The 15,155-nt window shown below is 48.4% G+C and overlaps 1 protein-coding gene across 1 annotated transcript in view; it reads left to right on the top strand.

The window, feature by feature from the left end:
• The window catches only part of camsap3 (calmodulin regulated spectrin-associated protein family, member 3), a 224,681-nt gene that overhangs the window by 121,301 nt on the left and 88,225 nt on the right, over positions 1-15,155 (top strand). The window contains exons 3-4 of the mRNA XM_070867249.1: positions 11,423-11,584; positions 15,059-15,142. Of these exons, the coding sequence (XP_070723350.1) occupies positions 11,423-11,584; positions 15,059-15,142 (246 nt within the window). The remainder of the gene's footprint in view (positions 1-11,422; positions 11,585-15,058; positions 15,143-15,155) is intronic.

Raw genomic sequence — 15,155 nt, forward strand, 5'->3', positions numbered from 1 at the left:
GGAGCTTGCTGTGCACAAATTGGCCGCCGCGTTTCCCACATTACAACAGTGACTACACTTCAAAAAGTGCTTTGACACATGCGGTATTCGTGAAATGCGCTATATCAATGCAAGACTTTGTTTTTAGTGAAACGTCCCAAGGCGCTCCACAGGAGCGTTATCGATCAAAATTTGACACCGAGGTGCATAAGGAGATATCGGGGCAAATGACCAAAAGCTTGGTCAAAGAAGTAACTTTTAAGGAGCATGTTAGAGGTGGATCAGAGCAGGCTTCCGGTCGTCCTGGTTAACCCTCGCCACTGGACCAAGACCTAGCTCTGTCGAGCCCGTGTGGTGGCTGGTGTGCAACGGCCACCCCACGTTAAAAAAATCCACGTACAGGCATCTTCCACCCCTGGAGTTCAGGACTGGAACATCGGGTCCTTCATTGAAACATCAATGAACTTATTCCTTTTTGGTGTGGAATCAAGTCATCCTCGTTTGAGGGGCTGCTTTATGATGATCGAGAAGGGGAGAGGTTTTGGGAGGAAATGCCAGAGCTTGGGATCCAGGCAGCTGAAGGCACGGCCGGCAATAGCAGGGGCGATGAAAATCAGGGATGCACAAGAGGGAAGAATTAGAGGAGCGCAGACAGTGTTCCCTTTAAGTTGTGTGGGTGCCCTGGGACCCCATGTAGCCGGCTCACCGGCTTTTGAATGAGCAAACCGGGCAGGCATGGTATTTTGAATGGGCCGTGTAGCCCCTTAAAGGGGTGACGCCCCCCCCCCCCCCAACAAAAACATTTCAATGGAACGTTGAGCGTAGATATGTCGGGGGGAGGGGCGTTGTGGGTCTGTAGTTGGTTAGAGATAGGGAGGGGCGAGGGATCTGAAAAGGAGGATGAGATTTATTTACGCCCTGATTTTGACCCTAACCCGCCCAGTGGGAAGGAGAGTTCAGAATTCCACACCCGTTTTGGACCGGTGGTCACAGGAACAGTCGGGGGTTCCTGATGCTGCAGCTGCAATGTGTTTACTGGAGCTTCGATCAGAGGTAACTGTCCCTGACCCGGGACTGCTTGATGCTAACTGAAGTGGGAACAATCCCAGTCCTCAGTCCCCGGTCGATGATCACAAAAAGCCCCCAACAAAACGGAGATGAAAACCGTTGCCTGAGGCATTGACTGTAATTGAGCTCATGTTTAATACACTGTGAGGTGATATATTTACATATCAAAGTGGCAGCTGAACAGTATTAATGATCTGTTAAAATATGCTTGGGACCCCGATTGTTCCCAAAGCCGAGGCCTCTCTCTCTTGCCGTGTGTGTCAGCTGTGACTCAGTGGGCAGCACACTCGCCTCTGAGTCAGAAGGTTGTCCCACTCCAGAGATTTGAGCACAAAAATCTAGGCTGACACTCGAGTGCAGTGCTGAAGGAGTGCTGCACTGTCGGAGGTGCCGTCTTTCGGATGAGATGTTAAGCTGAGGGCCCCGTCTGCGCTCTCGGGTGGACATAAAAGATCCCACGGCACTATTTCGAAGAAGAGCAGGGGAGTTATCCCCGGTGTTCTGGCCAATATTTATCCCTCAATCAACATCAGTGTCATGTATGCATCTGTGAGCATGCTCACAGGTTTGTAGAGCTGTTGAGTTGGGAGTGGCTTAGCCAGTCACGTGATGTCCACAAGACTCAATAAAACCCCAGCCAGTTGGGTTCAGGGGATCCACGATGAGGCAGGTGGTTGTGAGCCTTGTGGATGAACTGGTAATGTGTCGTGTGATAAACCTTTGCTAATAAACCAACTAGTTCTTAATAGCAATGTGTTGCTATGAATTCTTAAGCAAAGAACCTATGAAACAAATATATTACAATCACACAAACAGATTATCTGGTCATCACCTTGCCGTTTGTGGGAGCTTGCTGTGTGCAAATTGGCTGCCGTGTTTCCCACATTACAACAGTGACAACACGTCACAAAAAGTACTTCATTGGCTGTAAAGCGCTTTGGGATGTCCTGAGGTTGTGAAAGGCACTATATAAATGCAAGACTTTCTTTCTTTTCACGTGGCCTGGTTTGAGTTTGAGCTCCTAAGTTTGTTTTCCTTTAACCTGTCTCCCGTTTCCACTTCACCAAGCTGCAAGAACCAAGTGCAAGGAAAGCCGATTATGAACTTGTAAACCAACCAGATCCACGTGATTTCTCGGGGGGGGGGGTGGGGGGGGGGGTTTGTAAGAACTTTCAGGCAATAATTTTTTTTTTTTTCCCCTCGAAGGGGATGAAAGAGAAAGAAGACTGTAATAAAAATCTTCAGAAACTAGAACTGTGCGAAGGGTTTAGTTATACAGGTCAAGATCAGTTGTGTTTCTTCAACCAAAGGTTGTCGGCCCCAATGATTGATTCTCGTGCCTTGTGTGCTTCGCATGGCTCTTGTGTTTTGACCTGGAAATGTCGGGATTAATTGACGCGAGGGGTTACTTTGCGAGAGGCATGTGGGTCTCATGTTTCGTAGTGTGTGGACCCTGCAGCCACAGCCTTGTGTTTGAGGACCATTTGTAACTGATCTGGGCCAAAGAAACCTTTTGATGTGTATCCTAAGGTGTTGGGGGTGGGGGGAGAGGGGGAGGAGAGGAAAGAGGAAAGTGCTCAGTGTGGATGAAGCTGCTTCCAGTCCTCTGTTGGGATTGTGCCCATTATGCGAGGTCCTTTTTTTGTCTCATCACCAAGTGTGTGTCATTGTCACTTGGGGGGGTTTTGAGCTGCTTTGCCTTCATCGTCATCATCATCATCATAGGCAGTCCCTCGAAGCGAGGATGACTTGCTTCCACGCCAAAAGGGATGAGTTCATCGATCCTTCAATGAAGGACCCGGTATTCCAGTCCTGAACTCCAGGGGTGGAAAATGCCTGTGCATGGATTTTTTTTTAACGTGGTGGCCATTGCACATCAGCCACCACACGGGCTTGACGGAGTTAGGTCTTTATCCAGTGGCAAGGGTTAACCAGGACGACTGGAGACCTGTTCTGCTGCAAGCACGTATTGTGGCCCGTGCTGCCCCTGAGCCCGCTCCTCTTCTGGGCCCCCAACCCTCATTTGCCGCACCTTGGCCGCGATCTCTCGCCGCACCGCCTCCTCCGCTGTGCCTGGGCCCTGCCGATGTTACAGCCCACGCTTTAACCGGTGACCTTGGGCCTCTGACGTCACCCAGTCGCCCACCTCCAAGTTGCCGCACACTGGGGGACGACTCGCGCCGGAAGCTGTAGTGGCTCGCTTCCGGCTCTTGTGCTTCCGACCTGCGGCGGTGTCCTCTCGCAGGTCGGGGCGGCCCACGGCTTTGCCTTCAAGGTGTTGCTGGCCGCGGGTTGTCTGGACGAGCTCTTTAACGTTCGAATGTTCCGTTACGCGCGATGTCCCGACGCCGTCGTCCGCGTGTTCAGTGATTGCTGGGACATCTGCAGGCGTGCGGATTCACGAGCGCTGAGTTCACCATGTCAGCGCGGCATTTTGAGACGTCTTCACGGTGCGGGCGTGCTGCGTCGCGCTGACGCCTCAACGTCCCTCCTCTTCAGTTAAAGGGGAGGGGCGCTGCGAGCTCTGCGCAAACTTGAGTGGTGCCCACTGGGCTGCCAGGGAGGGTTTCGGCCGGTTCAGCGGTCCGGTACCCAAGAAGAGGGAGGGAGGGGGGTGGGGGGTGGGGGGGGAAGTGCCGAGCTTCCTGTTGACGGCCCGGCCGAACCCGTGGCCGCCGTTGTCGGGTCGAATATTATTGTTCGGAGTGAATATAAAATGGCGGCAGTGCGCCCTCCCCTTTAAGGGCGGACGCGCTGCCCAGCCACATGCGCCTTCCCGCTGGGGAAAGATGTCGGGGTGCCGAGCAGTAGCTCCACTCCCGCGGGCCGATCTTCCACGCCGGGCGGAATACGGGTGGGGGTCACCGCTGGTCGGTAAGGGGTCAGCACGTGCCCGACGGGGCGGTAGCATGCACCGCCACAATTAGAGGGCAATTTCTCAAATGTCTGTCCCAACTGAACGGTAGCTGCTTACTGACCCGCTATCGCCTCTTTGTGGCGGTAACAGCTCTTTTTAAAAACAGCGGCAATTTCAGCCCCATATTCCCGAGAGTTTAGAAGAATGAGAGGTGATCGCATTGAAACATACAAAATTCTTAAGTGCTTGACAGGGTAGATGCAGGGAGGATGTTTCCCCCGGGCTGGGGAGTCTAGAACCAGGGGTCACACAGTCTCAGAATAAGGGGTCGATTATTTAGGACTGGGATGAGGAGAAATTTTCTTCACTGAGGGTGGTGAATCTTTGGAATTCTCTACCTCCCCCCAGAGGGCTGTGGAGACTGAATCGTTGAGTATATTCAAGACCGAGGTCGATAGATTTTTGGGAATTGAGGGATATGGGGACAGTGCCGGAAAGTGGAGTTGAGGTAGAAGATCAGCTGTTGTGATCTTATTGAATGGCGGAGCAGATTCGAGGGGCTGTGTGGCCAACTCCTACTCCTCTTTCTAAGTTAAGCATGTTCTCGGCCAGCTTTCCTGACCCATGTATTGCTGTGCTGTACAGAATCTCTGCTTTTGGACGTTCTACTTCTCTCGCCACAAAGTATATCTGTAATTAAACATGGCTGCCGTGCTATTTTCGGAGCCCCAGAATGGAGCATATAACCACATCATGTGGTTTCTGTGATTCCACAGCCCAGTGGCCTGGCATGACCTTTGGCCCTAGTTGCCATAGGAAAGGGCCCAGCCTTTCCCTGCCTTTCTTGACCGGCTTAACCCAGTAGACGCAGGGAGGATGTTTCCTTTGGCTGAGGAGTCTCAAACCAGGGGTCACGGTCTCAGGATAAGGGGTCGGCCATTTAAGATGAGGAGAAATTTCTTCACTCGGAGGGTGGTGAATCTTTGGAATTCTCTACCCCAGAGGGCTGTGGAGGCTCAGTCTTTGAGCATATTCAAGACAGAAGTCGATTAGATTTTTGCGAATTAAGGGATATGGGGACAGTGCAGGAAAGTGGAGTTGAGGTAGAAGATCAACCGTCAAGTTATTGAATGGCGGAGCAGGCTTGAGGGGCCGAATGGCGTGCTCCTATTTCTTATGGTTATGTTCTTTTATTTGAGGGACTAGGATTTGGTCGGCCCTCTTCCCTGCATGTTTTAAAAATAGTTTTGTTTGTTGTTGGTCAGTGACGCTAAATACACCAAGATTTGGTAACTTGATTAAAGCAAAAAGCATCTTGCATGGCACGATCACATGAGCAACTGTGGTGAATCAATTAAAAATAAATAAACGGTGTGGATTGTTGTCCCTTCGCGAACTGCTTCAGTGGAGTGGCTGCCGTCTTGTTTACGAAACCATCTGGGGAAAAATACAGGTTTGAAAAATTTGGAACGCGAGAGAGCTGATTTGGTGGGAGCTTTAGATCTGTGCTGCTGTCTCTGATCCCTGCCCACTCCCTCCCGCACAACAGTTCGGCTTTTGTTTCTGGCAGGAGAACGTACTAAACAGGAGGAGGCCGTTCATCCCCTCGAGCCTGTTTTGTCATTCAGTGAGATCATGGCTGTGTTACCCAACGCCACCTAATACCCGCCTTCGCCCCACCTCCCTTAATACCTTCTGGTTAACAAATCTATCAATCTGAGATTTTAAATGCATTCTGTTTAGAATAACTCCACAAGACTGAGTACTGTCAGCTAAGACTGAGTACTGTCAGCTTAAACTGATGTGACCTTAGTCTCTTTAATAAAACTCCAGAGTGCCAAACCAGCATGGCAGTCGACAGTCTTCACTCGCTTGCATGAGGGGTGCAGGTGACCCTTGGGCCTCCAACAGGTGCGCCCTCTGGTGACCAGTCTTGCACAGTTACAATGTTTACATACATAACAAAATGAACAACTGATCTAGCATCCATTACCATTTGCGGAAGAGAGTTCCAAACATCTCGCCCTTTGGGCTAGAAATTCGATGATTTTGCAACTGGGTTTTTGGTGCAATTTCACCTTTTTTTGGCTAGAATTCGGAGACATTTTCCGTCGGCCGTTTTCAAATACCGCTGGAGAGGAGCGCTGCCGTGCCAGACTTGAAATATTGCTTTCGGCAAAAATTTGGCTCACAGCCCACCCCGTATTTTGCGCGAAAAAGACCACCATGTATAAAGCTGCGTTGCAGCCCTCTGAGCAGCGGTAAGTGTGAAGACCTGCCAAAAAAAAGGGTAAGTTACAGTGTTAATTCTTCTGCAGTGATTCGCTAGATAAGTGTCTTGTGAATGTTTTGTGAATTTTTTTTCTTGTTTGTTCCAATTTATTTTCTGTTTTTCCGCCCTCCCTCGGCCCAACTCGCAGGGTATCGGCCTCGGACTAAAATTGGCGAGGATCGTGGTTTTTGTGCCGCCAATCCTCGTACAACGCCGGTTTTTACCGCTGCGCAAATTAAACCTTGAATTTACCGCCTCATAGCGATAGAGGTGTGACGACGGTAATTTTGGCAAAAAAAAACACATTCCGAGCCCTTTGTGTGTAGAAGTGTTTCCTAATTTCACTCCTGAAGGGTCTGGCTCTAATTTTTAGACTGTGGCCCCTGAGTCATAGACTCCCCAAACAGCAGAAATAGTTTATCTCTCTCTACCCTATCTGTCCATCTTAACATTTTAAACTTCGATCAGATCAAACCGTAACCTTCTAAACTCTAGGGAATTGTCATGTATGCATGCTTGGGTTTACTAGCCACCAGGTGGCGCCACTGTCGGAGGTTATCTGGCTGTGTGCACGGCCCAGGTATAAAAGGCCAGCCATCTTGTAATGTTATAACTTCGGGCCCTAATAAAGTAGAGCCAGGTTTTGTACCTGTTCAGAGTTTACAGTATTCAGACTGTTGAGTTATTGCATGCACAGCAGGAATGCAACCCGAGTTTGTGTAATTGCTCCTCGTAACTTAACTTTTGATATCGTTCTGGTAAACCTACACTCTACTCCCTCCAAGGCCAATATATCCTTCCGAAGGTATGGTGCCCAGAACTCCTCACCATGCTCCAGGTGTGTTTGGCGAAGTATCTCTGTGTGTAGCATTGTTGTTCATTCCCGGTACGGTGCTGTCGGAGAATTGCAACCCCTGTGTGTGTGCTGTTTGCGGGCAGGTTTGGTATAACCTGCCCGCAAGAATTAGGAGCAGGAGTTGGTCATTCGTACCCCTCGAGCCTGCTCTGCCATTCAATAAGATCACGGCTGATCTTCTACCTTAACTCCACTTTCCCGCACTAATATCTGGACTACCTGTGGGCGGTTGGAATACTAGCAGAGTCTGTGCACTATCAGTTAATCCCACCTCAAGTGATTCGTAGTCCACTGCATTAATGTCTTGAAACTGGTTTTGTTGAGCATCTCAGTTGCTGACCAATTTTAAGCAACGGCTCAGTTATTGAAACTCCTGTTTCCTCCCCAGACTTGGAATGATGTCCCAGTATGTCCAACGGACCTTAGACTTGGGGATAATAAACTGTCCTTAATCACATGGCTGGTGCATTGTTGAGGCTGCTTTTTATACAGAGGATGTCTGTGGGACTGCAAAGTTCTGTGAGAGCATTGCACTAGACCTGGGTATCGAACCAGGCTTCCCACTGACTCGCTGGCTCCTGTCGAACACCTTGGGAGGTGCCACATAAACACACATGTGATTGATGACTTGACACCGCTTAAGGTTTCAAACCATGAAAGTGATTAACGGTTTGAAATAACTTTGGTTATTAAAGGGACACTCCTGGTTCACTTCCAGCCACTCTGCATTCCCAGGTGCTCGCGCTCGCATCAGCAAGCTCTGGGTTCGAGCCCCCCCTCAGGATTTAAGGGCTTTGTTCTGTCTGACCGTCCATTGCAGTACAGAGGGAGTGTTGAATGGTTAGAGTTGCCGAGTTTCTACCTGCCGTGGGGGACATTCCCACTCCCGCGGTGCTGTTCACACAGGGAGTTCGATGTCCTGACTGACATTTCCAAATCGACCGACGTTCACAAAAAGAGCAGGGGAGACACAGCAGGTCGATTAGCATCTGTGGGAAGAACAGACAAGTTAATGTTTACAGTTGTAATCTTTCATCAGAACATGTTGTTTCTGATTTTCAACAGTTGCAGTTTTTTTTTAAACCAACAAAATTAAATAATTTCTCATTTGCTGTTGGCGAGTGTAGCTGGTGTCAGCATTTGCTGACAAACCATCCATTACATTTCAAAAGCTGAGATGTTGTAGGACATTTCAGAAATGTGCTGAGGTGCTGTATAAATTCAGGTCTTTTAATTGAATTTGTAAGAGTTTTCGTTACAGATGAATGCACTCGACTATCTGTGTTCACGGTGCTTGCGAGAGAGTACTGGTGTGTTATTTTTGGCTTGCATTGACTCTATCATTGATGGGAGCGCTGCATGTTTAGAGGTTGAATACCTTTTTTAAGTTTTAATTTTTTTTTTAAAGATTTAGGAGCAGGATTCGGCCATTCGGCCCATCGAGCCTGCTCCGCCATTCAATAAGATCATGGCTGATCTTTGGCCTCAACTCCACTTTCCTGCCCAATCCCCATCAATGTTCTCGCTAATTTTTGTTTTGGGTGCGCAGCCCATTTAAATTATCGTGCGTGCGCGTTTTTTTCTGTCATAAAGCCATTGAGCGGCCTGCATGGTACATCGCGATCGCTGTGCGGCCAGCTTAAGACAGACATTTATCCCCATAGCCCTTCCTTCCCTCAGTATCCAAAAATCTATTGATCACGGTCTTGAATATCGTCGCCTACCAAGCCTCCACAGTCCTCTGGGGTAGAGAATTCCAAAGATTCATAACTCTGAGTGGAGAAATTTCTCCTCATCTCAGTCCTAAATGGACCACCCCTTATTCTGAGACTGTGACCCTTGGTTCTGGACTATTCAGCCAAGCAAAACACCCTCTCTGCATCTACCCTGTCAAACCCTCCTCAGAATCTCGTTTCAACGCGATCACCTCTCATTCATTCGTCTAAACTCCAGCAAATGTCGGTGTTCTACTCAATCTCTCCTCGTAGGACAACCCTCTCATCTTTGGTTCTGTCTTCACAAAAGAAGATACAAATAACCTTCCGTAAATACTAGGGGACAGAGGGTCTAGGGAGAAGGAGGAACTGAAGGAAATCCTTATTAGTCACGAAATTGTGTAAGGGAAATTGATGGGATTAAAGGCCGATAAATCCCCAGGATCTGATAGTCTGCATTCCAGAGTACTTAAGGAAGTGGCCCTAGAAATAGTGGATGTATTGGTGATCATTTTCCAACAGTCTTATCGACTCTGGATCAGTTCGTATGGACTGGAGGGTAGCTAATGTAACACCACTTTTTTAAAAAAGGAGGGAGAGAGAAAATGGATAATTATAGACCGGTTAGCTTGACATCAGTAGTGGGGAAAATGTTGGAATCAATTATTAAAGAAGAAATAACAATGCATTTGGAAAACAATGACAGGATCGGTCCAAGTCAATATGGATTTATTAAAGGGAAATCTGCTTGACAAATCTTCTGGAATTTTTTGAGGATGTAACTAGTAGAGTGGACAAGGGAGAACCAGTGGATGTGGTGTATTTGGACTTTTCAAAAGGCTTTTGACAAGGTCCTACACAAGAGAAGAATGAAAGGGGTCTCGTAGAAACATATAAAATACTGACTGGACTGGACAGGTTAGATGCAGGAAGAATGTTCCCGATGTTGGGGGAAGTCCAGAACCAGGGGACACAGTCTAAGGATCAGGAGTAAGCCATTTATGACCGAGATGAGGAGAAACTTCTTCGCTCAGAGTTGTTATCCTGTGGAATTCTCTGCCGCAGAGAGTTGTTGATGCCAGTTTGTTGGATATATTCAAGAGGGAGTTAGATATGGCCCTTACGGCTAAAGGGATCAAGGTGTATGGAGAGAAAGCAGGAAAGGGGTACTGTGATGATGATCAGCATTGATCTTATTGAATGGTGGTGCAGGCTCAAAGGGCTGAATGGCCTACTCCTGCACCTATTTTCTATGTCACAGGAATCGATCTTATTCAACAATGAGCCATTGATACTGACTGGCTACTGTGGAGATAGGTGAAGGCCAGGTATATTGGGGAACAAATAGTCAGTCAGCTTGGTTAGATGTTTTGATCTAAATGGGTTACTTAGTTAAAGATGGCCTCGACCGGCAAAACTTTTGGTCAATGTTGCCGCGAGGAGTCCAGTGAAAATCAGTGAGCCAGTGGATTTTGTTGTGTCCAATTGACATCTGGAAAAACACCCAGGGAACAAGGGTTACATACAAATGCAGATTTTGCCTGTCCAAACTTGAGTTTGGCTTGGCGAGAAAGAGCCTTGCAACACTGCGGTAAAGCTCTCGCCATTACAGGCTCGTCATCCGCAGTGACGAGTTAACAATATTACACTAGACTGTTCGCAACCTTGGTGAAACGAGCTTTCGACCACATATCCGCAGCGTAACTAAGACCGTCTATTTCCACCTCCGTAACATCGTCCACCTCCGTCTCCGCCCTTGCCTCAGCTCATCCGCTGTTGAAGCCCTCGTCCATGCCTTTGTTACCTCTCGACTTGACTCTTCCAACGCACTCCTGGCTGGCCTCCCACATTCTATCCTACATAAACTAGAGGTGATCCAAAACTCGGCTGCCCGTGTCCTAACTCTCTCCAAGTTCCGCTCACCCATCACCCCCCCCCGTGCTCGCTGATCTACATTGGCTCCCGGTTAAGTAACTCCTCAATTTCAAAATTCACATCCATGTTTACAAATCTCCCCATGGGCTCGCCCCTCCCTAACTCTGTAATCTCCTCCAGCCCCACAATCTCTTTCTCTTCTCCCCCACCCCGGGAGATGTTTGCACTCCTCTAATTCTGCCCTTTTGAGCATTCCTGATTATAATCCCTCAACCATCGGTGGCCGTGCCTCTGTTGCCTGGGCCCCAAGCTCTGGAACTCCCTTCCTAAACCTCTCCGCCTCTCTACACCTCTTTTCTCTTTCAAGACGCACCTTAAAATCTACCTCTTTGACCAAGCATTTAGTCACCTACGCTAATTTCTATTTCTGCGGCTCTGTGTCAAATTGTTTATCTCCTAACACTCCTGTGAAGCGCCTTGGGACATGACACTCCATTCAGGGTGCTATGTAAATACAATGTTGTAGATTGTTGGCATGTTGAGTTCAGCATGAGTTTCCCCTTTAGTCTATTGATTTCCATATGTCCAACAACAGCGCGAATTCTGATTTAACAATGCTTATACAGTTCAGGAAGGTCCATTTCAAATTGGACTATCGCGGGTTGGCTGTGATTCACCAATTCCCATGGCGATCACGGCAAAGTGAATTCATTGTCAGCTGGAGGTGGTGTCTGGGTACACGGGCTGGTGAACTGGGTTCAGTTGGCTAAATAATGTAATCCTCTGCTTTTGCCAACCAGGGTGCCCACTTGGCCGTGATTGATGCCCTGATGACCGCCTACATGATGGAGACACTGAGTGGCACGAAGGTGGCAGCGGGCAGCGAGGAGATCACCAGCCTAAGTCTGTCGGGACCAGTCCTGGCCAGCACGGAATACACTTTGCTGTTCTGGGTTGACAAGGTAACGATCTCGTAAAACCATTTTTTTGAGGATTTGACAAACATCTGGAGGGAGAAATTTGGTCGCGCCTCCTTTGTGGCAGTAACCCAGGCGGAGCGGTAATTTTAGTGCCTTGAAAAAGTTAGCGCCTCCCACCCGGAAATTTGTCCGGATCGGTCGAAGAGCTGACGAGCCGGAGCTGAGGTGGAGATAAACGAAAGTTTGGTCAGTATACTTTGCGGGCCCATTGCTCATGCACAGAACTCTGAATCAGATCCCGGGAAAAGCCGAGTCTTAAAGACGCGGCATAGTAATGCCCCCCTTAAAGTTTTCACAATCACCTGTTTCCAACCAGCGCTGTTATGTCGGTCTGTTGCTGCAAACTGGGAGGCTCACACACCGTGCTGTGCGTAAACCTTGCACTGACTGTGACATCCGAGGGAAGCGCTTCCTCATCCCTTTAAGTAGCCGCCAGTGAACGACTCTGCGAGCCTGCGCCCACTGTTTATCCAGAGGCTGTTATTGGCGGGCGCTCAATGAGGCGCACGCACCGAATTTACCGACCGGGGCACAAGCGTGGGGTGTTGCAGCAGGAATACGTCAGGATCGGAGCGATGTCAGCAGCCGGGCGCTAGCGGTTTGCGCCCCCAGTGAGTCTAACATTAACGCCCCCTCTGCCCACTAACTCAGGTGTTCGGCAACTGAAAACCCAGCCCCTGGCGCCAGAAATGTTTGCGTTCTGAATAGTGAGGCAGCCCCTGTGACTCCGTGGCCCTGATGGTGGACCTGATGGTGATTGGCTCACGTACCCGAGCTAGCTGTCGGCCGTGGCTGGCTGGGTGAGGTTTTGTCTGCTCCAGGTGAAGCTGATGGTCAAGCCGAGGCCAGCAGTCTGATTCTGGTTCTGCTGAGGCTTAACAAATGGTGATGGCAGACACCCATCAAGAACTTGGGTACAAGGTTTCCTTCATCAAATTGTGCCTTGTAAACATCGGCCTAGAAATCCCGGTTGAGGTCTTCCCGCGGGCAAATGACCTGAAAAAGGGGGGAGAAAAGCGCACTTACCTGTTGCTGCTGCACCCACTCGAGAACCAGGTCCTGAGGCCTTCTCTCCCTGCGTGTCGCAGCATGTGCACGGCGGGACGTCCGTGAGCTGGAGTCACATGGCTCTGGGCAGCCAATCAAGGTACATTATTTTCTCATTCATAATGGGAACTCTAAGTTGGAGTTCCCATTATTATGATTCAGAAACACTCCCAAACACCAAAACACTAATTTAAAAAATAGAAAATATACACTACATATTTAAGATTAATTTAAATTAAAGTAATTAATGTCTTATAAAAAATATATATATTTATCTGATTTTTAAAAAATCTTTAAGTTATGGTTTTAAATAAACTTACTGTAGTGGACAGACTTTTTAACAATAAAATGTTACATTTTTTTTTTAAAACTCTTAGCCTGTAAAAGTAGGCTAGGTGCCTGCTTTTATCAGGCGCAAGAGTTTTCAGGGCATCCGCTGGGCAAGAGATGGGTAAATACCCATCATGCACTTGTGAATGCCCTGGATGTGGAGATGCAGATCGGAAAAGCCGGTTTTCAGCGCATGTGCATTGTGCGCTGAAAACCGGCTTTTCCGATGCTTTCCTGGGTCCGTAGAAACTTCGTACGGACCCGGGAGGCCGCTATTTCAGCCCCATTACCATCAATCATTTGGCTTCAAAAGACGATTGCAAATACTTCCGATTACTGATTGCATGTTTTGGTAGACGATCATATTCCGATGTTCAGGCCAATGAAGATGGAGTCTCACTTTAGTTCCATTAACAGTTTCAGATTTGGATTGGATTGGCTTATAAGGACATAAGAATTAGGAGCAGGACCAGGCCATTTGGCCCCTTGAGCCTGCTGCACCATTCAATGAGATCATGGCTGATCTTCTACCTCAACTCCACTTTCCTGCACTATCCCCATATCCCTTGATTCCCTTAATATTAAAAAATCTATCGACCTTTGTCTTGAATAATACTCATCGACCTGAGCCTCCACAGCCCTCTGGGGTAGAAAATTCCAAATATTCATCACCCTCTGAGTGAAGAAATGTCTCCTCATCTCAGTCCTAAATGGCCGACCCCTTATTCTGAGACTCTGTGACCCCTGGTTCTAGACTCCCCTGCCAGAGGAAACATCCTCCCTGCATCTACCCTGTCAAGCCCTGTAAGAATTTTGTATGTTGTCAATGAGATCACCTCTCATTCGACAAGGAATTTTCAACCCTGATGGCATATAGAATCGTGCGAGCTTTACAAATGGAAGAGTTGTCCACTTGTGGCTGGGGAGGTGGAAGAGACACTTAACAGTGACTAAGACATTGCTGTTTTGAGAGACAGGCTGGGATTTGTGAGAAAGGAGAAACCTTTCATTTTTTTTGATCTTCTACAGTGAACGCACCTTCGCCAAGCTGATCTAAAGTCCCGTTGACCATCTTAATTTTTAAAAAACTATGCGTACTAGTCTGGTCCAATTTCCTACCAAACGGACAGACTATTTCTAGATCGTCTCAAAAATTTTGCAAAATTGCCCAAAACATGTCTTGGCACAGCTGTTGCTCCACACTGAATTGGACAATGTGGAACTCTCTGCCACAGGGCATAGTTGAGACAAATAGTGTAGAAGATGCATATAAGCTAGATAAACAGATGAGGGAGAAAGGAATAGACGTACAAGTTGATGGGGTGAGATGAAGAGGGGTAGGAGGAGGCTCGTGTGAAGCATAAACACCAGCACAGGCCAGTTGGGTCGAATGGCCTGTTTGAGCTGTGAATTTTAACTAACGTTCCTTAACTGTAAGTAACTAATTGTTGGGTGGCTCCAACTGCTAGAATCTGAATTGGCGAATGCTGTAAATTCATAGCGGGGCTCATTGCTGTCTGCAAGGACCTGATTCAGGTAGGAAGGTCCATTGGGCGGGCCACATTGTTCGCATGCCAGACACGAGACTCCCAAAGCAAGCGCTCTACTCGGAACTCCTTCACGGCAAACGAGCCAAAGGTGGGCAGAGGAAACGTTACAAGGACACCCTCAAAGCCTCCCTGGTAAAATGCAACATCCCCACTGACACCGGGGAGTCCGTGGCCAAAGACCGCCCTAAGTGGAGGAAGTGCATCCGGGAGGGCGCTGAGCACCTCGAGTCTCGTCGCCGAAAGCATGCAGAAACCAAGCGCAGGCAGCGGAAAGAGCGTGCGGCAAACCTGTCCATCCTTCCTTCCCCTCAACAGTCCCTGTCACAGGTGGGCTATCTGTCCCACCTGTGACGGGGACTGTGGCTCTCGTATTGGACTGTACAGCCACCTAAGAACTCGTGCTAAGAGTGGAAGCAAGTCTTCCTCGATTCCGATGGACTGCCTATGATGATGATGATGTTTTTTGTAGGAATATCACGACTTGCATTTAACGCATCCCGTCATCTTCTCTCCCTCTTTCATTTCTCAGATAAATCAGAAGTTAAAAGATATATCTGAACGCTTACACCAGCTGAGACAACAGTCTGGCACGGACCATCCAACGAATCAAGGGGTAAGTGTCTAAC

Source organism: Pristiophorus japonicus, chromosome 24 (assembly GCF_044704955.1).
Source record: "Pristiophorus japonicus isolate sPriJap1 chromosome 24, sPriJap1.hap1, whole genome shotgun sequence".
Lineage (NCBI taxonomy): Eukaryota > Metazoa > Chordata > Chondrichthyes > Pristiophoridae > Pristiophorus > Pristiophorus japonicus.